The sequence below is a fragment of the Mobula birostris genome, chromosome 6 (assembly GCF_030028105.1).
Source record: "Mobula birostris isolate sMobBir1 chromosome 6, sMobBir1.hap1, whole genome shotgun sequence".
NCBI classification, from domain to species: Eukaryota; Metazoa; Chordata; class Chondrichthyes; order Myliobatiformes; family Myliobatidae; genus Mobula; species Mobula birostris.
Window position 1 is genome coordinate 129,757,862 of NC_092375.1, and position 25,075 is coordinate 129,782,936.

The window sequence follows — 25,075 nt, forward strand, 5'->3', positions numbered from 1 at the left end:
CCCACCTGTCCTGTCATATGACCTGTGTTCCCAGTCTACTCAAGTCAGTTCGTCCCTCATCTCATTGTAGACCCCATTGTTTAAGGAAAATTCACTGGTTTTAGATCAAACTACTGTACCCTCCATTTTTATAAGACACTCAATCATACTGTGATCACTGTTCCCAAGAGGATCCTGAACTACAAGATCTTTAATTTTACTTGTCTCACTGAACAGGACCAGACCTAAGACAGATCTTTTCCTTGTAGATTCACTAACATGCTGTTCAGGAAAGCCATCACTAGTGCATTCTATGAAGTCCTCCTCAAGACTGTCTTGACCAACTTAATTCGCCAAATTTATGTGCACATTAAAGACCCCAGGGCAACTGCTGTTCCATTCTTACATGCATCAGGCATTTCTTAGCTTATTGCCTGTGCCACTGCAACCGCAATGTTACAATATCAGTGGCCTACAGGCAACTCCCACCAGTGATTTTTTCTCCTTTACTATTCCCAATCTCTACCCAGATGGACTCAGCATTCTGTGCCTTAGATCTCATTCTTAAATAAGTTTCACTTATGCTTTGAAGGTTCCAGCTACAGATTTAGCTGAATATTATGTGAAATCCATTTGATTATTTCTCTGGATACAAAATTATCATGATCCGATGATATTTCATTTCAAATGCTCGCCAATGCTGATTAAGCTATTTGCAAATCAAAAACACCCTTGTGGTCAAGAAAATATCCATCTCAAAAAAACTAAGCTAGGTCTAACAGCAATTAGCAACAACATGAAAAAAAATCAGAATACCAAAATTTCCTGATCCATTGAATTTTGTTGGAGAAGGAAGATGGAAGGTTTTGTGTGATAGCTTAAGTGGGCTTAGCTCTAATTCTTCACTACTTGCCCCAGTTTTACAGAATTAGCTACCCAAGACCAGGAGGGAGGCAATCAGTCACCTCCACCTTTGCCAATAATCAATTAGTGAACAACTTCTCTATAACTTATCTTCTTACCGTCCTCGACTCTGATTTCCTAAATTTTCTCACCAACAGAAATTTATTAACCTTTATTTTTACCTTTAATCACAATACCATGTTTGGAAAATTAAGAATTAATTGGGTTAGGGGCTGGGAAGGAGGGTAACAGTATGGTAGGACAGAGTTTCAGATATCGAATAATTTTTGTGACAGAAGAAATTTCCATGATATCACTGCTGAAAAGACGAGTTCAAATTTTAACCATCTGTCCAGTAGATCTGGATGCCTCTTACCCAAAGACATTGTGCATTTTGATTTACACCCATTAATCATTTAACCCTATAATAAAATCTGCCCTTTGTCTACACTCAACAAAATGGAAACCCAAAATTAAATTCTCTTTACCTTTCTTCCTGCTGATAATTCTAGCCCATGCTCAAAGATTGCTAATTTATGAAGGTGCAGGAAGATGGCTGGAAAAACTGCCCCCTGCTGAAAGATTCCTTCAGAAGAGGTGAAGTGGAAGGAGGAAGAAGTTGGAGCTAAAACAGTTAAACAGAAGAAAATCATTGCAGTAAGTTCAGCAAATCAAAAAAACATTGATCACCTTATTACTTTTGTGCAACAGTGCCAAGTACCGTACTTGTAAAACACAGCATTGCATTGAGTCCTTCATCATCAGCACATTTCACAGGCAGCAATTATTTTGAAGGGAGGTATTTTTATGCTATGTGTCCATAAATATTTATTGGAAGTGTTCCTTGCTGTGTTAGTTATGCTCTGTTGCTTAACTGACATCATCATTTTTCTCTTTTAACCAAAATGCTCTAAGCATGACAGCAGGCTTGTGAAAGCTGGCCACATGGTGTAGACAGGTTAAGAGTATTCCTGAAAAAAAGGTAATGTTCACACTGTACTGGTGGGCACAGAAACAATATGAAATTAAAATAATTTCTTTAAACCGCCAAAGGACAATGCATGATGGTTCAGTATCGGCTATCTCGACTGATGAAATTAGGTCTGAAGTTGTGTGCAAGCAAAATGCTTTCTCCTACATTTAGGGTTCTTCTTCCACCTTCCCCAAATGTGTCAAAAGAAAAAAATCCTTCAGTGTGAACATGATTTTCAAATGCAAGCAAAACTTGATCAGATTTATTTTGCTGTGGAATGGGTCCTGAATGCACAACCTTCTGAATCGGAAGCAAGTGTGCTGCCTAATGAGCTACTGCTAACGCCTGCACCAGAAGCCTGTTGTGAAATGATGGCTTGCCACCTCGCTCCATCAGACTATCGCTGCAAGAAGTTTCCATCTGGTTACTGTGACAACTACTCTTACAGTCAGTAAGTGCTCTACTCTGCTCTTAAACACTCCCATTGAAATTTTAAACGTCAGGCAGTAGCAACAGTTGTACTAGTAGGCAGCTGGGATATTCAACCTGATGCAGAGAGAGGATGGGGCAGAGGAAATTAGAGTTTACAAAAATAATCTCTGACACCTGTCCAATGAATTCCAGGAACAAAAGAAAGCCATTGAGCCCATCGTCCTTGTGTGGATCTTTAATAGAACTAATCACTTAACCCCACTCAATAGCGTTTCGCCAAAACTCTACTTCTTTGTCATGTATATATAGAACTCCTCCTCTGAAAGTTATCATTGCTTCAGCTTCCACCATTGCTGCAAAGAGCAAGCTCAATATTTTAATAGTTCGTTGTGTGTAAAAAAAATATTCATTGCCTATCTGATTTCTTTTTCAATCACCTTATATCTCAATTCTCAATTAACGATCCTTTGACTGGTAGAAATACTTCTCCATATTTACTAGGTCAAAGTCCTTCATATTGTGCATCAAGATATTTCTACTGTACTTGTACAGCTCATTACTTGTGATACACATTTTAAGCATGCTCTTCCTCAGTAGCCAAGCATTCACAATATATGTAATAAAGCTGATGTCCAATTGTTAATGTTCCTTTCTAAATCAGCCCCTTTCCATTGAAATAGCAGCTGCTGGAAATCTGAAATAAGGTCAGAAAATGGTGGAAAACCTCTTTCCGACAAAGATTTTTGATCTGAAGTATTAACTCCATGTCTCTAACCACAAATATTGCCTGGTTTGCTGTTCATCTCACCCTTCTCCTTTGTTTCCTTTTGTGACATAGACAGTTTTATCTGTTTTTCACATTGTCAGATCAGTTTATGAGCAAATGTAGAAAGTTCTATCACTGTTACCTCATAAGACCATAAGACAAAGGAGCAGAAGTTGGCCATTCGGCCCATCGAGTCTGCTCCGCCATTTTATCATGAGCTGATCCATTCTCCCATTTAGTCCTACTCCCCCGCCTTCTCACCATAACCTTTGATGCCCTGGCTACTCAGATACCTATCAATCTCTGCCTTCAATACACCCAAGGGCTCCACTGCTGCCCGTGGCAACAAATTCCATAGATTCACCACCCTCTGACTAAAAAAATTTCTTTGCAATTCTGTTCTGAATGAGCGCCCTTCAGTCCTTAAGTCATGCCCTCTCGTGCTAGAGTCATGCCCTCTCTGACTACCTCATGCTAATGTTATGCCACCACCACACCCTACACCTCCAGAATCAAACCCTGAAAAAACACATTTTTAATAAACAGAGACTGATAAACTGTCCATTCAACAAAGCTATGCATGGCAGGAAGTCCACTCAAAAGTAATTCATTTCCAAAATGATCTGAAGATAAAGCCAGGAATATAATGTTTTTATAAATACGCAGGTTAATGGGATTAAGCATTAGTAAACATTCCCGATGAAAATTCTGGAATTTCTCAACTCAAACCCCTTCAAAAGAGAAGGAAATGAAACAAAACATCAGGACATCTAAATAGCAGGACACACCAAATTTTCTGCAATATGTGATGCCATGCCATTGATGACATTTTTATGATCCCCAACAGAATTCAAATTACATTTTTGCAAAGAATGGCTTTAATCATGACCATATTTGTACATCCAAGATAATCTTCCAAGTCTGTTCTTAATCAGATATCAGATGCAGCTGCATCTCTCCTTTTAATTAAAGGAATTAATCGGCATAGCAACAACTAGTTCTGGTAAGAGGAACTCATCTTTCCCCCAGTTGGAAGGAAGTATTGAAACTGGGTGCAGAAACTGCAGCGTCATAATGTATGATCAGACAGGGAAACAGCTTGAAAGGAAAAACACCGGACAATTAATAAACTGAATATCATATAAAAAAAAGAAAACAACTCACAACCTTTACCCTGTATTGCATGGTTCAAACTTTAAAATAATTTCTGATCTCATTTCACACAAACTACTAAATTTAGGTATAACATAGCTAACACTTTGGTAAAAAAACAGTTGGCTTATTTTTCTTGTGATAAATACTCTTATTTACAATTTCTTTATGAATCTATTCAAGTCTTATGATAACAGAATCCAGTTTTACTGCTCCACCATTGTGACTGCTTAACTGAAGAGCAAGAAATTGCTTTGATGTCCCATTAGTATTAAAGCTTGGTGAAGCTGAACTTTAAACACTCGATGCTTGATACTTCTGCCTCTAGCAGCACCTTCTACAAGTTGAAGGGCAACAGGGCTGGTGTCCTTTTTGACTCCAGTCTTATTTCAAATCCTATAGCTTAACCAACACGTTCACAACATCATCGTTATTAGCTCTAAGAAAACTGTGGGTTTGAGTCTCACCAAGGAGATTTGAATTTAAGCTGGCACATCAGTTTTCCAGTTGAGATGTTAAATCAAGATCCCCCTGCCCTCTTTTGGTGGCAAAGCTCCCATGAGTAATAATTATTTTTTCAATCAATCCCAGGAAAAGATTATCTGCTCATTAGCACTTTTCTGTTCATGTAACTGCACAAGCTGCAAATTACTTCAGAAGTATTTCACTGTGCTAATAAAATGCTTGGGCCTATATCATAGATTTGTAATAGCATCGATAGAGGCTATTCAGCCCAGTGAATCCCAGTAAAATAATCTTGTTTCCTCACTGATTTCCCTTGGTCTTTATTCTCCTGGAAATTATTTTCTGTTAAGTGTTTATCCAATTCCTCCACACATTAATTGATTCTGCTCTCACAACCACTGCAGGTAGTGAATTCCAGATCATAACTACTCTGAGTTAAACAAAGTCTTTTCTCAGATCGCCACCACATTTTTCACCAAAGTTTGAAACTCTTGTCCCTTGGTCACTGAACCAACCACCAATAAGCACTCCTTTCCCCTATTACCTAACTTAAATCCTGATTTTATGTAATTTCCCAATAGGCAGCCCAATGAGCACTCTTGCGTTTTGTCACCCCAGTCTTATTTCTCCAAGGCTGTTAAAATTTTCCCAGTTATCCAGTGACAACTCCCCTTCACTCATGCCCACTGACCTTTCCTGTCTCTGCAACCTTTTGTATATCTGTTTCAAAATCTTCCCTCCTTAAACTTCCTCAAGCAACCAGGCGTCATCCATCCCTGAAACTCTCCCCACCAAAGAGCACATTTATATAAAACACTGCCACAAGAAAGCAGCATCCATCATCAAGGACCCTTGCCATCCCACACTACTAGTTTCAGGAACAGTTATTACCCTAAAACCATTAGGCTTCTGAACTAGTACGGATAACTTCATTCACCTCAGTGCTGAAACTGACTCCACAATCTGTTGACTCACATTCAAGAAATCTACAACTCATGTTCTCAATATTATTAATTTACTTTTTTACTTATTATTGGCATGATTTGTCCTTTGTTGCACAATGGAAGTTTGTCAGTCTGAGTTCATGCATAGTTTTTCATAAATTCTATTGTATTTCTTTATTTTCCTGTAAATGCCTGCAAGAAAATGAATTTCAAAGTATGTATATGGTAACATATACGTACTTCGATAATAAGTTTACTTTGACTTTGGCTTTGACAGTTGCAGAGCCTATAGACACTATGAGCAAAACTTGTGAAACACTCTAAAGATTGAGGATGTGGAGAGGTTGATTAAAATTGGTCTATAATAACTTGTCTACCTAGTTGCCTTTTCTGTCTCAATCTGATAGCACACTCCGAACAATGTGATTGTCCCATTTTGTTTGTTTCTCAGGTCAATCCATGAAATCTCATTTGTTGACCTTTCTTGCTTGATACTTCTCCTCTCTCCCCTTTTTGCCCAGTTGTAATTAATTCTTTAATATACAGTGCTACATCTATTCTATTCTTCACCCTAGAGGTTATCCCCAAGCATTCTCTTCAAAAACTGACTCCCTTATCTGAAATCTCTGAAACCGGAGAAACCTCTTGTATGCCAAGTTCCAGAAAACCCTGCAGAAAATGGAGAGTGGGGAGGGATAGTGACACTTTCCACAGGGATCACTCCCTCTGTGATATCCTTGTCTATTTGTCCTTCCCCACTAATCTTCCTCCTGGCACTTTTCGCTGCAAGCAACAGAAGTGCTACACTTGCCCATTCTCCTCCTCCCTCACCTTCAATCAATGCCCAAACAGACCTTCCAGGTGAAGCAACTCTTCACCCGCAAATTTGTTGGGGCCGTCTTCTGTACCCGGTGCTTCCGATGCAGTCTCCCTCTACGTTGGTGAGACCCAACATACACGGGAGGACCACTTTGTCGAGCACCTCAGCTCCATTTCCCGGTGACCAGCCATTTCAATTCCTTTCTCCATTCATGTTCTGGCATGTCAGTTCACAGCCTCCTCTTCTGCCACAGTGCGGTCACTCTCAGGTTGAAGTGACATCATCTCATACTCCATCTCAGTAGCCTCCTACCTGATGGCATAAACATCGATTTCAACTTCAGGTAATTTTTTTCCTCCCCGTCTCCTCTTCTTTATGGCCTCTTACCTCTCCTCCTCACCTGCCTATCACCTCCCCCGGTGCCTTTTTGCCTTCACTTTCTCCCGTGATCCACTATGATCTCCTGTCAGATTCTTTCTTCTCCAGCCCTTTGCTTTTTCAACTTATCTCATCCCAGCTTCTTACTTTGATCCCCTCCCACCTAGCTGGCTTTACTAATCACCTTGTCCTCCTTCCCCTTACCCCACCTTATTCTGGCAACTCCCCCCTTCCTTTCCAGCCCTGATGCTGGGTCCCAAACCAAAATGCCAACTCCTTATTCATTTTCGTAGACGCTGCTTGACCTGCTGAATTCCTCCAGCATTCTGTGTGCGTTAATTCGCTACCAAAGCTGATATGGCTACCGGATGTTAATGTATAAAAATTATGGCACTTTTCAAATCAAAACAAACAGCGATTATCTATTTTCAACATTACCAAAATAAAATGTTCAAGCCAACTGTAAACTACAGATTGCCTGTCCCTAGAATATGCAAGCTGAAATCCATGGTCGGCAGCTGAAGCTGTGGCTGAAACTAGATATCTTTGAAGCAATGTGCAATTTATAGCTATTAAAACAAACACTGATTAAAAGAGGGAAAACTACACTAAACGGTCAACATTTAATTTTTCACAAATCAGCACTGGAAATTTCCACTGGCCTTCACGAGCAGCCAAAGGTCAGTTCCCACTCCCATGCAAAATAATGTGAGCTTTAACCTGCTGTTTCCTCTGCATTCATCACTTGACCTCTGTTTTCTTTACATAGATAAACCAAGGGCATGTGGAGATTTCAAAAGGTTAATGTGACCCAGATGCTCCTCTTCTTCTCTCCTTAATATCCAACAGTGAGATCATGACTTCAAATTACTAAGGATTATATGCCAAAAGCCTTCATTTTATAAGACGGGAGTAAATGTCAGCATAATTAGAATCCAACAGGTGATCAATAAATTACACCCTACTATCTTATTCCCACACTTCATGCTTCTGCTAGGTTAAGTGGCTAATTTTACCACAGTATGACCAAAAATGAGCCAACATCTCTGGCAGAGTGGGTACATTGTCAATGTTTAAAATTGGGCCTGAGAGCACCAGAATATTGAGCTGCAGTGTCACTGAACATAACCCCAACATATGTTTTCTCAATAGCATTTATGCTTGACTAATGGAAAGACAAACCCAACTAACTTGCTTCTCCAAGTGCTAAGACATGAAATAAGTGGATTATAATATGCAAACATTGCTCTGCCTAGGAGCAGTTCAAATTGGCTCACATCCAGCAATATTTTTGTTGCTTACACATATTAGGAACTTGCAGTGGTGTGTTAGTCAGGATGCGGCATGCAACAAAAAACAACATTCAACAATTATAAAGAATAAGGAATAATTTAGAAAATAAAGAAGAGATTAAATGATGAATATGGAATAAAATGCTCACAAAACATAAATAACAATGTAAGCAGCACAATAAAAAGTACAGTGCCGTGACAATGTGATAGAGAGGGTTGGCGGGCTCACTACAATGGGTGATCGCATTAGCTGGCTGAGGGAAGAAGCTTTTAAGGTACCAGGAAAATTTAATAGTCCTTTCCAGATGGGAGTTTTTGAAAAAGGCAGTTTCAGGGTGGGTAGATGATTTTTCCTGCCTGTTTCTTTGTCCTGGACACATACAAGTCCTGCAGTGATAGTACATTGCAGCCAGTGACATTTTCTGCTGACCCGAGAGTTCTCTGTAGTTTTTGTACACTGTGACAGGAAGCTGCTGTATCAAACAAGACTGTAATAGCTAATGTGAGGATACTCTATATGAGGGCAGTGTAGAATTACACCAGCATGTCTTTGGAAGATGGAATTTTACCAACTGCTGCCAGAAATTCAAGCCTTCATCACATTACTCAATACGCCTGAAGGTTACTTTGCTGATGTATATGCTAATGCTCCAAGGATGTGGTGCAAAACAAAACTGTTCACAAAAAAAGTAAGATAGGCAGAAAGCATACAAAGGTATTTATATATCCAAGTCTTGAAGCTGAGGGAATGAAGATCTTGAAGATGAGTGTCTTCCTAAAAAGATCATTGTGAGGATAACAATCATAAGTTGTGATTCACTGAGTAGTTGAGGACTATCACATCTGCAAAGGATCATGCCCACATGTCTAGAAACAGAGAGGAATATCTCTCTGAAAAACTACAGTTTATTAAAGCTCTGAAGGTGGCGAAAGACACTTACCAGGATCGGCTGGGGTGAGCCTTCAACAACAATAGCCTGGCAGTGTCTGGAATTCCCTGCGAAGTCTTACCAGGTTCAGACAGAAAGGCTTCCAAGACTCCCTGTCCCCTACCTTGGCCAATCAGCTTAATTAGTTTTATTGCTGGTTTGGTAAGAACAATCAATATTTATCTCTCCTCACTTCCTCTGATCCTTATATGGTGAGCTCCTACCCCCCCCCTTCACAACCAATATCACCACCCCCCTTCACCCCAGCCACAATGATTTTCTTCAGCTCCCTCCCTCCATCCCACCCTATACTTTCTATGAAGCAAGAAGACATTTGCAAACTATTTGGAAAATAGAATGTTAGGTAAGCTGCAGGCCCTGATGGTGTCTCACTTGGTACTCTAAGGCACGTGCGGATTAGCTAGCACTTGTCTTCACTGGGGTACTTAAACATCCCTGCGATTATCTGGGGCTCTGGACTGTTTTAAAGTTGCTACAGTTGTTCCAGTTCCCAAGAAAGGCAAGATCACTGGACAACGATTATAGGCCAGTCGCCCTGAATTCAGTAATTATGAAACCTTTTGAACATCTGATGTTGGCCTACCTTAACTTCATTACTGATCCTCTTCTTGGCCCATTAGTTTGCTTATACAGCAAATTGCTCCGTTGAAAACGCAGTTAACTTGTGCCTTCATTACATTCTTCAACATTTGTACTCCCCATCACCTATGTGAGAATCTAGTTTGTGGATTCTAGCTCTGCCTTCAATACCATTTTCCAGAGTTGCTCCACAGTAAGCAAAGTCAGCTAGCTGTACCCTCTGGTATCTATCAGTGGATTATGCAATTCCTGACAGGAAGGAAGCAGTAAGGCTGGGCTCCTACTTGTCCAACCCAATGTCTATAAGCACAGGCTCTCCCCAAGGTTGTGTTCTTTCACCCCTCCTGTTCTCACTTTCTACAAATGACTGTACCTTCACAGACAAATCCATTAAAATCCTAAAGTTCACAGATGACAAGACTGTAGTTGGTCTCATCTCTAGTAATGATGAGATCTGATATCAAAGAGAGGTAGACCGTCTTGCAGCATGATGCACTCGTAACAACTTGGAGTAAAATGCTTTTAAGACAGTGGATTTCTGCCAACAACCCCCTACCTGCCCCCGCTTGGAAATTCCTGGGGACTACCATTACCAATCCATCAAAGTGTGGCAATCACATTAAGTTCACCACTAGGAAAGCCCAGCAGAGATTGTTCTACTTATGCCAGCTTAGGAAACTCAACATCTCAGGGCATAGCCTGACTAATTTTTACTCAGCCATCTTTGAGAGTGTTGTGACCATCTCTATCAAAATCTGGTTTCCTGTCGCCTCTTTCCTCTCCAAGTCCAGGTTGCAGTGAGTGGTCCACTCAGTGGTGAAGATCATTGGCTGTCAGCTACCAACAATAAAAAACCTCTTCATCACCAGAGTGAAGAAGAGTGCTAAAAATATTACTGCTGACTCCACCCACCCTAGCAGTCACCTATTCATCAAATTACCATCAGGGAGACACTACGTCCATCATCAGCATGACTACACAACATCTCTGAAGCTTCTTTCCTGTAGCTATCCAACTTTTCAACAATACTCACTCAAGTTTAATACCCTAACTGTCATTAACATCCACTACTTAGTCTTTCGTGCTTTTCTTTATTTAGGTTTGATTATTGACGTTTGCACATGTGACCTTTCTCTTAAATGTTGATTGCTCATGGCTGTTTGCACTATTGTCTTGAAAATTGTTGATTGCTATTGTGTTATCTGTCGTGGTATTGTCCTGTGTTTTTTGCTTGGCGCTGATTCATAATCAAATCTGGTATGTTTCACATACTGGCAATAAAGTAATTCTGATTCTGATTCTGAACTACAACAATGTCTAAACCAGTTTCCCAGGTTCAGTAGATTGAACAAATGCATATTGAAGTGAGCAGACATCATTGAGCTTGTTGTTCAGACTTTATATTCACTAGATCCCAGACACCACTGACAGTATGGCCAGCTACTACTTGAAGCTGAGGTATAAACGCAGGTGTGTGCACAGCAGTAAGTTTAGCTCAACATGAATTGCGGGAGCAAAATTCAAGTAAAGACTAACAAAAGCAATGTCTACTTACTGGCTTTCAGTGCCGAGGGGGTAACTTCAATTTCTCCTGTAATAGGCTGAAAAGCCGCAAGCTGTGCTGCGAGCTCACTCTCAAATGTGTCCGGGCTATGTCTGTCACTCACATTGCCATCGGCGACTTCATCTGCACGCTGCGCCTCTTGTTCTTCATATACTGCAACAAGCTTTAGGACAACAAACAGAATGTCAAAGAACATATGCCAGAGTTATTTACTTTACAACTTGTATAATCACAGCACCTAAAGCAACCTTTATGTTCACCTTGCTGCTTTTCATTGACATATTCGAGAATCAATTTTTGGAGACACTAAATTGGAGACACTACATGGAGCTTTGAGATTATTGCAGGTGACACTTTCAACACCCATACACCATTATCCTTTGCTTACTCCTTTAAATCAATTATAGATCCAATTTGCCATTTTCCCTTGGATCTCGTAGCCTTTTAGTTTTACTTTTCGAGTTGTCATATGGAACCTTGTCAATAGATTTGGGGAAATCCAAGCTGATTACACAATGGTCTTATTGACCCTCTAGTTAAAGGAACTCGTGAAAAACTGAATGATGCCAGGATTAAATAGATCTATGTATTAGGATCCCCTATGTTTTAAAAGTAGTAATTTTAAAAAATATGTTGGAACAGTTCAGCAGTTCAGACAGCATTCATGAAAAGAGAGTCAACATTTCAGTCTAAGTCTCTTCATCAGTTCTAAAGAAGGGTCTCAGACCTGAGACATTAACTCCATTCTTCTTTCTGCAGGGTCCCCATGTTAAATGTCTCCAGTGTTTGTTGTGTTTCTTTTAAATTGTTCATTTTGTTTTAATGTTCAGCCTCATTTTATCCATCCTATTCTCCTTCAGGTGCAGATGTTACAGATTAAGTTAATTTACTCTGATAGTTTGTTATCTGATTACCTGGAAATTCTAGTGGTTTGCAATCTGCTACACTTGGTGATATTTCAAACACTACCCTGCAACTCTGAGGTCCTGTTTCCTCCGCTCCCTTGGAACTCTCCAGGGCCTCTTTTTCCAGAAACTCCTTAAATCTCATGGGATTCACTGGAAAGTCTATGACACTTGTGTAACATCTTTTTAAGAAAGTGACTTAAAATTATGTTGGGTATAACAAGTTCCAATAGTCCACCAGAATTTGCCTGTCCAGCACCACAAAGTCCCCAGTAAGGTGAGTCAATAGAGTCGTACCGTATACAGCACCAGATGAGCTTCAGATTAAATATAATGAATAAAGATGGTGTTTCCAGAGTGGGATAAACAAATTCCATTCATAAAGTTGCGGAACTGAAGTAGAAAAATATATTTCATGTATAATGTATCACAGAGCTGTGGTCATACACAGTAAGTTACCTGTGTGTTGTTTTCAGATGAACCCTGCAATGCGTAGCAAGTTTCAGCCATTTTGCTCACCAGCCATAAATCTTAACAAATCATAAATCAATCCTCACTTTGGGTTTGTCAAGAGAATCTGTTAAGGAAGCTGTTCAAGAGAGGATCCAATGGCAACCCTTCCCTGGTTTTCTATTTCTTATAGGCAAGTATTTTTTTCAGATACATTTCAAAACTATGTAACAATGTAATCCTCTCAAAGACACAGTTTTCTTTCTTACAGAAGTACAATTTTGACATGAAAATCAGTAGAGTTCTGTATAACTCTACTGGTTCATATTTTTTACTGTTATGCTGTATGTATTGCATTTTTTGCTATTCTGTGCAAGCTGCTTGTTTTCAGCTTGTTTGGGCTATTGTTGAAGATAAGACAGAGGAGAAATGTGTGCCATCCAATTAGGATGGTCCAATTAAGGGGAGGTTTCTCTGGTGAGGGTCACTAAGGTTGGGCTTGGGGCTGTTGTTCGACAGGAGATGAAGAGAGAAGATGCTGGGGAGAACCGGTCGTAGCATATGATCCGGTGAGAGACCAGTTTGTTCGAGATGGATTGAGAGCGACGTTCAGAAGGCCGTGTGTGCTTTCACACTGACCGAGGACCCAGCGTGTGAGTGACAGAGAAATTCAAGATGAGCTCCGACTTGTGCACATTTGACTGTTTAATTAGATGGGCCCTTTTCTTTCTGTTATTCTTTACTAACCCTTTAGTTAAGATTTATAAATATAATTCCTACGCCGTGTACTGTCCGTTATTTTGTGGCATTAATTTCTAACAGGGTAGCAAATGACACAGCATCCACACAAACCGGGGTTTGGGGTGAAACCGAGCGTGCCTCAATCTCGAGAGTTTGGCGGAGCCGAAGGTTGTCTTCTCTAGACTTATGCAGCCAAGGAAACCAGGATGTTTCACACGAAAAACTGTCGAAGGACACAGCATGATGTAGATCAATTGGAAACTTAGGCAGAGAGAAAAAAAATATGAAATTTAATCCAGTTAAATATGATGTGTTGCATTTTGGAAGGTCAAATGCAAGTAGTAGTATGCAGTAACATATCTGGAAGAGCACTGATACACAGAGGGTCTTGGATTGCAAGACTAGAATGTGTATGATATTCTTGCCTTTGTTGGTCAAGGTATTGGTCATGAAAGTTGACAATCCGCATTGCTGCTGCATAAAACTTTAGGTGGGGCACGTTTGGACTGTGGTGTGCTGTTTTGATCGCCATATTATTGAAAAGACGAGGGGCATCTGGTGAGGACACAGAGGAGTTTCACCAGGATGTTGTACGGACTGGAGTATATGAGCTATAAGGAGAGGGTGGACAAACTTGGATTGTTTTCTCTGGAGCATCAAAGGTTAAGGAGCAACCTGATAGAAGTTTATAAAATTAAGAGAAGCACAGATAAGGTAGAATTGAATTGAATGCTGATAGTCAGTCTTTTTCCCAGGGTGGAAATCTCAAATACTGGAGGGCATAGTTTTGAAATGAGAAGGGAGAAATTTAAAGAAGTTTTGTGAGGGAAGTTTATTTTTATATAACAGATGACTAGAACATGGTGCCAGGGAAAGTGGTGAAATGAGGTAAATTTCAGAGTTTTCAGGGGCATTTAGGCAGGGAATAGAAGGACATGGACAATGAACGGGCAAATTGGATTTGTGTAATTTTGCATCATGGTCTGTACAGACATGATAGGCTGAAGGGCCACAGTAGTCAAATTTTCTACATTGTTTGACCTACGTATGTTCTAATTTTCCACAGTTACCAACTCTATCCAAATGCTTATCAAGTCCAATTGAAATTAAGTCAAAATTATGGTCACGTATAATATAACTGTGACAAGCTAACCAGTTTCCCAGAGCTCCAAACAAACTCTTGAAGGCTTTCTAGCACATCAAAGCAAAACTAAAAGTAACAGGACAAATCAATGAGACAAAACAGCATGGATGTGCATGATGATGTGGACAGTGACAAACCAGACTGTGTGGGATGAAGGTTCAATTATCACTGTAGGATCCAAAGCTAGCTGTGAACAAAGTGAAGCATGAACCATTCCCCAAATCATTACCATTTACATCCTACTGCTCAAACAGTGAGGCTGTGAAGCTGCAGGTCCTCTGCTGAATCATTTTTAAGGAAATTCTGTTAAAACCAACTGCAGCTCAGGAAATCATTTGGCTACCTAGTCACAACATTTTTGTACTTATATTACATTTTTAGTGTTGTAGAATGTCTCAGAAAGCTTTACATAACTTGACCAAGCCACATGAGATCTATTACAAAATGAAAACAACAGGAATCCTGCAGATGCTGGAAATTCAAGCAACACACATCAAAGTTGCTGGTGAACGCAGCAGGCCAGGCAGCATCTGTAGGAAGAGGTGCAGTCGACGTTTCAGGAACGCAGCAGGCCAGGCAGCATCTCAGCGTCGACTGCACCTCTTCCTACAGATGCTGCCTGGCCTGCTGCATTCACCAGCAACTTTGATGTGTATTACAAAATGAGGCAGGTTTTGCAGGATGCGAAAGGCAGAGAAATGGAGAGGTTTAAGGAGGATTTTCCAAGCTTGGAAACAAGACATATCTTAGAAATTCAAATCTGCTAATGGTGAAGCAACAAACAGGGAGAGTGCAAAGACCCTGAAGAGTGATAGGGATGGTGGAAAGTTCAGAGGACGTGAGTGGGTTAAACATACTCCCCATGAGAGTCTGTGGATTTCCTCCAGGTGCCGCGCTTTGTTCTCACAGTACAAATATGTACCAGTTAGTTGATTAATTGGGATCAATAGGTGGATTGGTGGGTAGTGAGCTCATTGGGCCAGCAGGGCCGGTTCTACACTGTATCTGAATAATAAAATAAAGAAATAAACATAACCTTAAGATAAGAAGCAGGCCAACAAAGTGATGTTGTCAAAAGGTAGCCCTTCACAAATTGTGGAGGAAAATGAGGAAATATTTTCTCCAAGAAAGCCAATGTTAGAGTTAATTGCAAACTTCAATTTTTTTTGTTAGTTGGGGAGTTTAGGTAGGTAATGGAATTGATGTCAATCAGCTGATTGAATGGCCCCCAAGTAGATTAGCATGACAAGCACACTCTCAGCAAGACAGGTGATATTAGCAAACAGTATGCAGCCTCCTCAAAAGAGGGAGCAATTCTGCCTAGAGTGATGTACACCATCTGGACAGATTAAAGTTATATAAATAGGAAAAAAATCACTACCTTCCTGACTTGTGAAATAACAGATGCTGACTTTATTGGGTTGATTGGGAGTGCATCATTGCTCACAGAAAGAAAAATTAAATCCTTTTACTTATGAGGTTGTTCAAGTTTATTATTGCCATTGGCGTACATACACATGGTATAAATACATGAAAATGAGTTGCTTGCAGCAGCAGCGTTACGGTACATTATAGAACAAGGACAAACATAAGTTAACATTAACTTAAATTAACATAAGTTTTCATAAATCACACGTGTGCAAAATAAACAACATAATTATATCAGTGCAGGATTGAGAGGTTAAAATTACATTCCGAGCTAGTGTTAAGTTTCTTCAAGTCAGTTGAACTTCAAGTCAACAGCAGCATTGAACAGAGGCATGGTCTGGATGGTGGAAATGCCTGATGACAGAGGTTACCTTTTTGAGACATTGCCTGTTGTAGATGTCTATAGTGAAGTGTGTAGAGCTGTTCCCATAATGGAACTAGTGAGTCCACTAGTCTCTGTAGTCTTCAGCACTCCTGTGTACTGGAATTTCCGTACCAGGTCGTAATGAAACTAGTCAGTATTCTTTCTACTGTACATATGTAAAAGTTTGTCAAGATTCTTCAACGACAAAGTAAATCTCCACATTCTTCTAACAGAGATGTGGTTACAACTTCTTGTGTCTGACCCAGGATAGATTCTCTGAGATGTTGACACCCAGGAATTTGAAGTTGCTCACATTTTCTGCCGAAAGATTACTGGTGTGTGTTTACCTGACTTCCTCTTCCTAGAGTCCACAATCAGTTCCTTGGCCCTGTTGACATTGAATGCAAGTCTGTTGTTACGACAGCACTCAACCAGCTGACTTATCTCTTTCGTGTACGTCATCTCATCACCATCTGTGATTCTGTCAACAAATGGTGTTATCAGCAAATTTGTAGATGGAACTACAGCTGTGCCTAGTCGCACGGTAGTCAGCATAGAGAGAGTAGAGCAGCCCTGAGGTATGTCTGTGGTGTTGGTCAATGCTGAGAAGATGATGTTACTGATCTACACCGATTCTGGTCTCCCAATGGGGAAGTCGTGTCAAATTGGAGAGGTAGGTCAGAGGTTGAGTTGGAGTTTGATAATATGTATGGAGGAGATAATATTGAATGGCCAGCTGTAGTTAATGAACAACAGCCTGATTGGTGTACATGTTCTGGTTGTCGAGGTGATCCAGAGCGGAGTGGAGAGTGAGTGAGTAATGTCTGCTATAGACCTATTGTGTCGATCAGCAAACTGAAGTGGGTTGTGGATAGCTATCTAATTTTATGAGGGGAGAATAAGCTTAAGTTATAAAAAGCTATAAAATATAGTGTACAACAAATATGTACTCTCTACAGGTCAAAACATTTAAGCTTTTGTCTCTTTGATGCTTAGAGAAATCATACAGCTTCTTCTGTTTTAATGGTTCACTTAAGGGTAGTTTCCTCAATCGAATGATTTGAAGTGCAGAAAATCCATGACAATGTATAAGTGTATTGAGTTTAAAGAAGGCAACATGCACAAATTGGTTTCTATGTTTTTCATGTTTTTCTTCTCTTGCAGCTTTCCTCTCCCATGGCATTCCCAGTTTTGCAGACAGACTAAATGCCATATCTCAGGCTCTACTGAAATTCCCTCAAAAACAAATCCCCAAAGGAACAATGCAAACCAAAATTTCAACTCTCCTTTTTTTCCCTACAGGCAAGCTACTAATTGGGTTCATTTACAGAGACAATTTTCACAGGAATGTCAAAAATTTATTCAACTGACGTCATGTATGATGTGCAGCCATATTGAGGTCACTGTACATTTGTGAAGTTTTGAGAAACCACACTGAAAAATCATTATGTTTGAGAGGGCAGGTTAAGGCTGGGCTTTCATCAGCTTGTCACATATGCTTCCTTTTAGAGTATTTAACTTTAAGTGCTGCTACTCTAGACATCCTCCGGGAGCAGATTTCTTTTTAAGACAAATAATCCCATGCAGTACCCATCTGAAATAAAGCAGTATGAGTGCAGAGTTTGACCTGTTACTCCTCTTTTAGGAATACTTCATAGGCAAACAATGTAAAATTTAAAACTAACTGTATCACTGATGACTGTTTTCACTTTTGCTTGCCCATCCCGAAACAAGCAAGGGTGATTAACAGCACCAATTACCCAACAGAATCAGGCAGTCAATTCACCCAGCCCATCAGGCATCACTACTACATCGAGCCCAAAATATATAAAGGAGAACACCCTCAACTCCGAGTGGAGTCATCCAGACACCATCATGACAGTGTTTTTTTCTCAGGCTTTCTTATTTATTGAGTCAATGGTGTAGTGTAGGAAACATGACAGCCAAGATGCACCCTATAAAATTCCACAAGTACTAATGAGGTAAATAACCAATTACATCTATATTTTGAGATTGGGAGATGACCAGGAGGAGTGCGATGTTTTTCTTCAGAAAGTGTGTCATAGCATACTTAATACATTCCAATTAGATGGCACCTCAAACTATGCACCACTCCCTCACCATTGCTCGAGTGTGAGCACAGCTAATAGGCTGGATTGTGAGACGGTGATTTTCCAGTGTAAGGAGATGTACACAAGAAAATGCTGCCGACTGTGAGGTACAGGAGTATGTGCTGGGAGGTGCACTGTATCTTGGTGCAGCCACAGTAAAGAGTCTACAGGGAAAGACCATAGTCAAGGGTTCTGCCAATACTGGACAATGAAGGGCTGGGTCCTATTTAACAGACTCTCAAATGCTTCAAGTTGCTCATTTAATGTTGAAAGAAGAATGCTGTTGTCACCCTGCAAGGGAATGCAGGGAACTGATATTACAACGAATGTAGAGAGTTATGACCTGATTTACTGCAAATATTATGAATAATACATGCAAAACATGGTAGCATAGAGGTTAGCATAGCAATTTACAGTGCCAGCTATAAGATCAGGGTTCAATTTCCACTATTGTCTAAAATAAGTTTGTACGTTCCTCCCGGTATCATGTGGATGCTCTGGTTTCCTCCCATAATACAAAGACATACAGTTAGAGGTTTGTAAATTGTTGGCATGCAATGTTTGCACTGGAAGCACGTTGTCAGCTAAGGCCTCCAGCACATCTTGGGCTGTATTAGTCACTGAAACGCCGCATTTTATTGTACATTTTGGTGTACATGTGACAAATAAAGCTAAACTTTAAAAAAAATCTTTCTCTTTATCTTTATAAAATATATTTTTGAAATGCAGAAATATTACCTCTTGCTGCTGATGGTTCAATAGCCATATTCAGTTTGAGTCAGCTTGTCTCTGCGAACAGCAAGTACACATTGTAAAGCACAGGCCTGAACCTTAGAAGCCTGACAGGACAGTGCAGTTCCCGTCAGTGCAATCTTCTTCTCAAGTACTTACGCAGTCCAGTGTTAGAACTCTATTATGCTGCAAAGAAAGCAAGTAAACAAATGCATACCATGGCCCATGCCCTCCACAGAGTGCTGTATCTGTCAGAGAAGAGAAAACACAAGAGATTCTACAGATACTGGAAATCCAAAGCATTATGCACAAAATGCCAAAGAAACTCAGAAGGTCAGGAAGAATCTAAGGAGAGGAATAAACAGTTGAAGTTTCAGGCCAAGACCCTTCATCAAGACTGAAATGAATGGAGAACAACCCAGAATGAAAACAGAAGAGAAAGAATTTCCTTCACCAAGTACAAGCAAAATTTCTTTTAAATAATGACATCGAGAAGTCATTCCCCAAGCCTAATAGAGTGCCCTGACCTTTGCTTAGCTGGAGTCCTACTTTGAGCCCAGGGAAATTGCTTTCACGTATCCAAGGGCAAATTCATAGCCATCCACTGCACCAGTACAGATCTAGCTACTGTGGGCAAGCCTTCCAGAATCTCAAAGGACTCATTCCACAGAGCAACAAAAGATAAAATGCAGCTACAGCAAACAGAGAGAGAGAGAGAGCAAACTGGTCCAAGCATGATCTGGGCCTGCCTGTTCAAAATCACTTGCTCTACTTATGGCCTTCCACAATCCCTATAAAGTAGCCAACTGCACACAGCAAGCCAAATGAATATGGAACCTCAAATAAGAAAGTTTCTCCTCCCAGAACTGATGATTCTTACTTTTTATGAGCATTAACAAGATTTCTATGAGGGGTCTGAAAGTACATCATAAAGCAGCCCTTACACATGTATGGTATCTTTTAATGCTTTTGTCTACAATTCCTGTGACTGTAGATTTAACCAATATAAAAGGCAATAAAGTAGAGGTCATAGGGTCACAGAAGCAGCATTGAAACAGTTCCTTTGGCCCAATTCATCCAACTGTCCAACTTGTCTACCTGTGCTAATTCCATTTGCCTGTGTTTGGCCCATATACGTTTAAACCTTTCCTATCCATGTACCTGTCTAATGCCTTTTCTACCACCTGTAATTCTACCACCTCTACAGCCTCCTCTGCCAGCTTGTTCCATATACCTATCAGCCTTGACCAGGGGCATATCTACGGAAAAAAGTGCCTATGGCAAGCACTGAAATTGCACCCCTGTCCAAACATCTGACACCCATCTTTTAGATAACCTTACCATAATATCAGCTCAAAAATACAAGTCAAGCTCATTAATCTTTTAATTAACAAATTATGGCACTACATGAAAATTATAACTGCACCTTCTTTGCTTTCACTGACGCAAATTGGTCTATGATGTGATCAAACTCAGTTTTTTCAGTTTCTTCTCTTTCTACACTCAGGAGGGCAAGATCACAGAGTCTGCCTTGACCCATGGAGGCTCTCAAATACGAAAGTATTAGTTTTAACTTACTGAATGATCTCTCACAGCTGGTGATGGAAACTGCGATGGTCAGCATTATCTGAATAGCAATGCGAAGATTGAGGAAGGCACTCTCATCTCCATACTGAACAATAAATTCGAGAAGCTCTTCAGGTCTTGATATTTTCATGTTGACCCGCCTTGATAGCAACATTCTGCAATCCAAAATTTCTTCATATAGCTGCTGTCCATCAACATCAGAGCTGTACAATTCGCCCAAATTTCGCACTTCTTCTTTAGGTCGTTACTGTCGGCACCGTAACACAGTCCCTCGACATTGAGAAGGAGCCCAGACTTGGCGTCATTGTCGTGCAAACGAGCGAACCTTTCGTCCATTTCTCTGTGAAGAAAGTCGGTGTTCCCTTCATGACCCTTTCCATTTCCTCCTTAGCTGTTAACTCAGCATCTCTTGAATTCTCATCAGCCATTCGTTTCTTTCGTCTCTGACATCTTTCAATTCAATATTCCAATCCTGACAGAGACAGACTTCTTCGAGTGACTCACTGACCAATACTTCTCCTTCATCATAAAAATGATCTCGGAGGGCTTTCAAGTCCAGGGAAGCATCGTGAAAGTTCATGCTAAGATCCTGCAACCTCTTTTGAATATGGTCAATGCGAATGAGTACTTTATTCCAAAATCTTAGCAAATATCAGAAAATCGTAATTCAACATGTAGTTGTTAAGCTGCCTTGTGCCACTTCTTGTTTCACTGGTCTCGTTTTCATTGTCTATCATATCCTGGAGAACTTGAAGTATTTCCTCAAGGTACTTGTTGACGGGCTTCATTGTTTCTGTCCTTGCACTCCACCCGGTTTTGGACTCAGAATTAACAACCACAGGCACGGCGTTTTTGAGTTTTTCCCAGCGCTGTGTTGAACAAGAGAAAAACACGTAGAGAGCTTCGATGGTTCCAAAAAACGTGACCATCATTGTATCCTGCTTGGCTGCATGTACACCCACCAAGTTGAGTGAGTGACTGTCGCAATTCACAAACACTGCCAGGTTGTTTTTCTAACTTATTCCTTGATGAACACCACTTCTGTGTCCAGCCATCACAACAGCATTGTCATAGCACTGTGACCGACAATCTTGTAGCTCCATTTTGTCCTTCTCTAGCTGTTTCAAGATGTCTTCAACCAAGCTCTCAGCATCCTTCTGGCTTATCTGGATAAAACCAAGGAAGGACTCTCTAACACGGACTGTTTTCCTCTCAAAATCAACTTCCACATACCTCACTATTTCTGACATCTGCTCACGGTGTGCCTGATCAGGAGTCGAGTCGAACATGAGACCACAGTACTTGGCTTTACGAATGCTTCTCAGTAAACTCTGGTGAACAGTGGATGCCATCATGTGGATGAATTCGTTCTGGACACCCAGTGAAAGATAAGATGTGGATCCAGGATGACTTTCCAAATGAGTGAGGTGTTCTTTTATGACAGGGTCAAAGATGGCCAGTAGTTTCAGTAAGCCAAGGAAATTTCCCACATTGGAGTCATCATCTAGCTGAAGTGACTCCTTGTGTCCTCGCAAAGCCAGGTTCTGAGTCGCAAGGAATTTTATGCAGTGAAGGATTCTCGTCAAGATATCATGCCACTTCTGCTTTTCCTTCTCAATCTGTGACTGAAATACCCCATCAATAACTCCTCTGTTTCCAGCTAAATTTCTTCCCATTTCTTTTCACTGTGTAAAGCATTCCCGATGATTCTTGGCACTTTCATGAACACTAATCCTTTCAGGTTAATCCTTTATGAAGATTGCTTAATGAAGATTGATAGTCTGACCGGGAACAGAGAAGACAACAGATACAAAATGCAGACTTTTTAGAAGGGGAATAGACCAGCCATGAGTGATTCACTTCCTCACCACAACCATTTCCCAATTTCCTCTTGAACCAAGTTTTGTTCATTGAGTGGTTATTTGTTGGTAGGAAAGGCCCCTCACTGTTCTGGAAATACTTCGAACCCAGCTTTATTATTTGCTCTCAACGCGTTAGGCAGAATTGCTTTTCCAGTATCCTTGTCGAACTTCAGAAGTCCAATGTCATGCTGTTCAATCAATTCTGGTATGACAGTTCGAGGGTCTTTGACACCATCCAGTTCACTAGGTTCAGTGTTGTCACATTCAATCTCGTCAATAAACTCAACATCACCACCACTACCATTGTCTTCCCCTCCTGTCATGTCCACGTTCTCTGTGATAGCCTCACTTAATCTCATCATACTCAGATATATCTGACTTGACTTCCTCCTTGGCTTGGGACGCATTTGTACTTGATCCACCTTCGGATTCTAACAAACTTGTAGCAGGTGCAGGTGACTCCATGAAACATGTCAAACTACTTGTTCCAGGCTTTTCAAAGAAGGGCATGAAAAACTAGCTCGACTTCTTGGCTTCCTCCGCCTCCAACTTTCGTCTCTTCCATCCTTCAGCTCCACTTTCCTTCTTCTTCGTGAAGAAACGTTTCACGGTCTTCTTACACAATGCTCTGAAATAAGGCCACCCTCGTGCTTCTCACCCATGATAATCAAAGACAGATCATACATCTGAAGAAAATCCTTTTTTCACTATCCGAGGATGGCTTGTCTGACTTTAATAGAAACTGCTCAGTGGCGCCCCCCTTCAAGTGGGGCCCAGGGCACGTGTCATACCTGCCATAACTTAGATACGCCACTGGCCTTGACATGGAAAAATGTGTTCTTCAGGTCCCTATTAAGTCATTCTGTGCGGAAGTACAATGATGATGAGTGGTAAAGGAGGAAAACTAGCATTGTCTCCAACAAATATTCAATTATCACCAACTATGCAAAGACTATCAGAACAAAGGACAAGGGCAGTGTTCTTCCTTGGTAGAATCAGACCGCCTCTTAGTACTCCTTTTCTCTTTACGGAGCTCATGGATGTAAGGTACTAAACTGACATATATTATTGCTGTAACAAAATTAGTGATAGTTGGTACAAATAGGTAACACCTACTAGCAGACAAACTTATATGACTTTGGGATTCATTTACACTTATGGCCCTATTTAACTCAGCACTATCAATATTCACCAGAGCAATGATTTTCAAGGAATAATTAAAAGTACAGACCATCCCTGGGTAATGAACAGGTTCGATGTTTACAGATGTCCTTAAGTATATTTTGTCCACAAATGAAAAAAATACGTGAAAATTACTTGCTATGGTAACTATTCCTGCACAGTATTGTAATGAATGGCACACAAGACAGATAAGAGCAATACTGAAAGGAGAAAGGAGGAAAGGCAGACAGGGAGGGAGGGAAAGGGAAGGGGAGAAAGGGGCGGGAGGGGGAGGGAGGGGGAGAGTGAGAGGGAGAGAATGAGAACTAGTTCATAGGAATGAATGTGTGTGTGTATACATTAATCAGATTCTTGAATTATATATTATTATGGGAACTCACTCACATCCACAGGCATCCACAAGTTCAAAGGTTCAAAGATTCAGTTATTATTAAAACATGTACCCGTACACAAACTCTGAAATTTGTTTTCTCCAGTTAGCCATGAAACAAAAAGAAAATAAAAGTCGCTCAGAGAAGAATATCAGACCCACCCCTCTGCCCAAAAAAGAACAGCATCCCGATCATCAACCCCCAAAACCCCTTCTCCCCGCACAAATACGGCGCAAGAACATCAACCCCCCCAAAAAGTAACCCCTCCTCTGCACAAAAAATAACGAACAGAACATCAACCCTCAGACACCTTCTCATCATACAACAAAATGGAAAAGGAAGGGGCTATAAAAACACAGAATATAAAAAGCATAATTCTGAAGAAGTCCACAGTCCATAAAGGCAATAGTGTAATCAATGAACGCAGAACCATGATACCATTCTCCGCTGTCGCCAACATTCATCGAAAGAGAGGGATACCACACGAGCACAGAGGCCTACCCGCCTGCCACAGCGAGCCACACAGCAACAGGCCACTCACAGATTCCTTCTGGGCAGCAATCAAAGGGAATTCAGTCAGCACTGAATTCTTGCTCGCCTTCCCTATTCCCCTCGATGTCTCAATCTTCCTCGATGCTTTAATAGCCGATTAATGGATGCTTTAAAAGGCAAAATAGATTTGAACATCGGCTCATCGGCCTCGTCCCGTAGTTTCTTTGCCTTGAGGCCATCTGAGTGTATGTTTGCTTTCTGCAATCTTCTCAGAGACAGCAAAGTGCTGGGTCACTCAAATGATCTCCAAACTGTAAATTGCCAGCTCTAACAGCCCCAGAAACACACTTAACAAACGCAAGAAAGTAAAAAGAAATTTTTGTGGGCCACCTGGAAGATGTCGACCGAGGGAGCATTGTTTGTTGGTGCCATCTTGACCTGAAGTTAAATCAGGCACATGTGACCCGGGAATGGCCAGTATATTTAGCACAGTCACTGTATCAAACTAC

At 40.7% G+C, this 25,075-nt stretch overlaps 1 protein-coding gene across 9 annotated transcripts in view; it reads right to left on the reverse strand.

Moving 5' to 3' along the window:
- Positions 1-25,075, reverse strand: part of LOC140199358 (partitioning defective 3 homolog B-like) — a 1,206,993-nt gene that overhangs the window by 799,774 nt on the left and 382,144 nt on the right. For all 9 annotated transcript variants that reach the window (XM_072261292.1, XM_072261291.1, XM_072261294.1 and 6 more), the window contains exon 3: positions 11,189-11,360. In XM_072261292.1, coding sequence (XP_072117393.1) covers positions 11,189-11,360 — 172 coding nt within the window. The remainder of the gene's footprint in view (positions 1-11,188; positions 11,361-25,075) is intronic.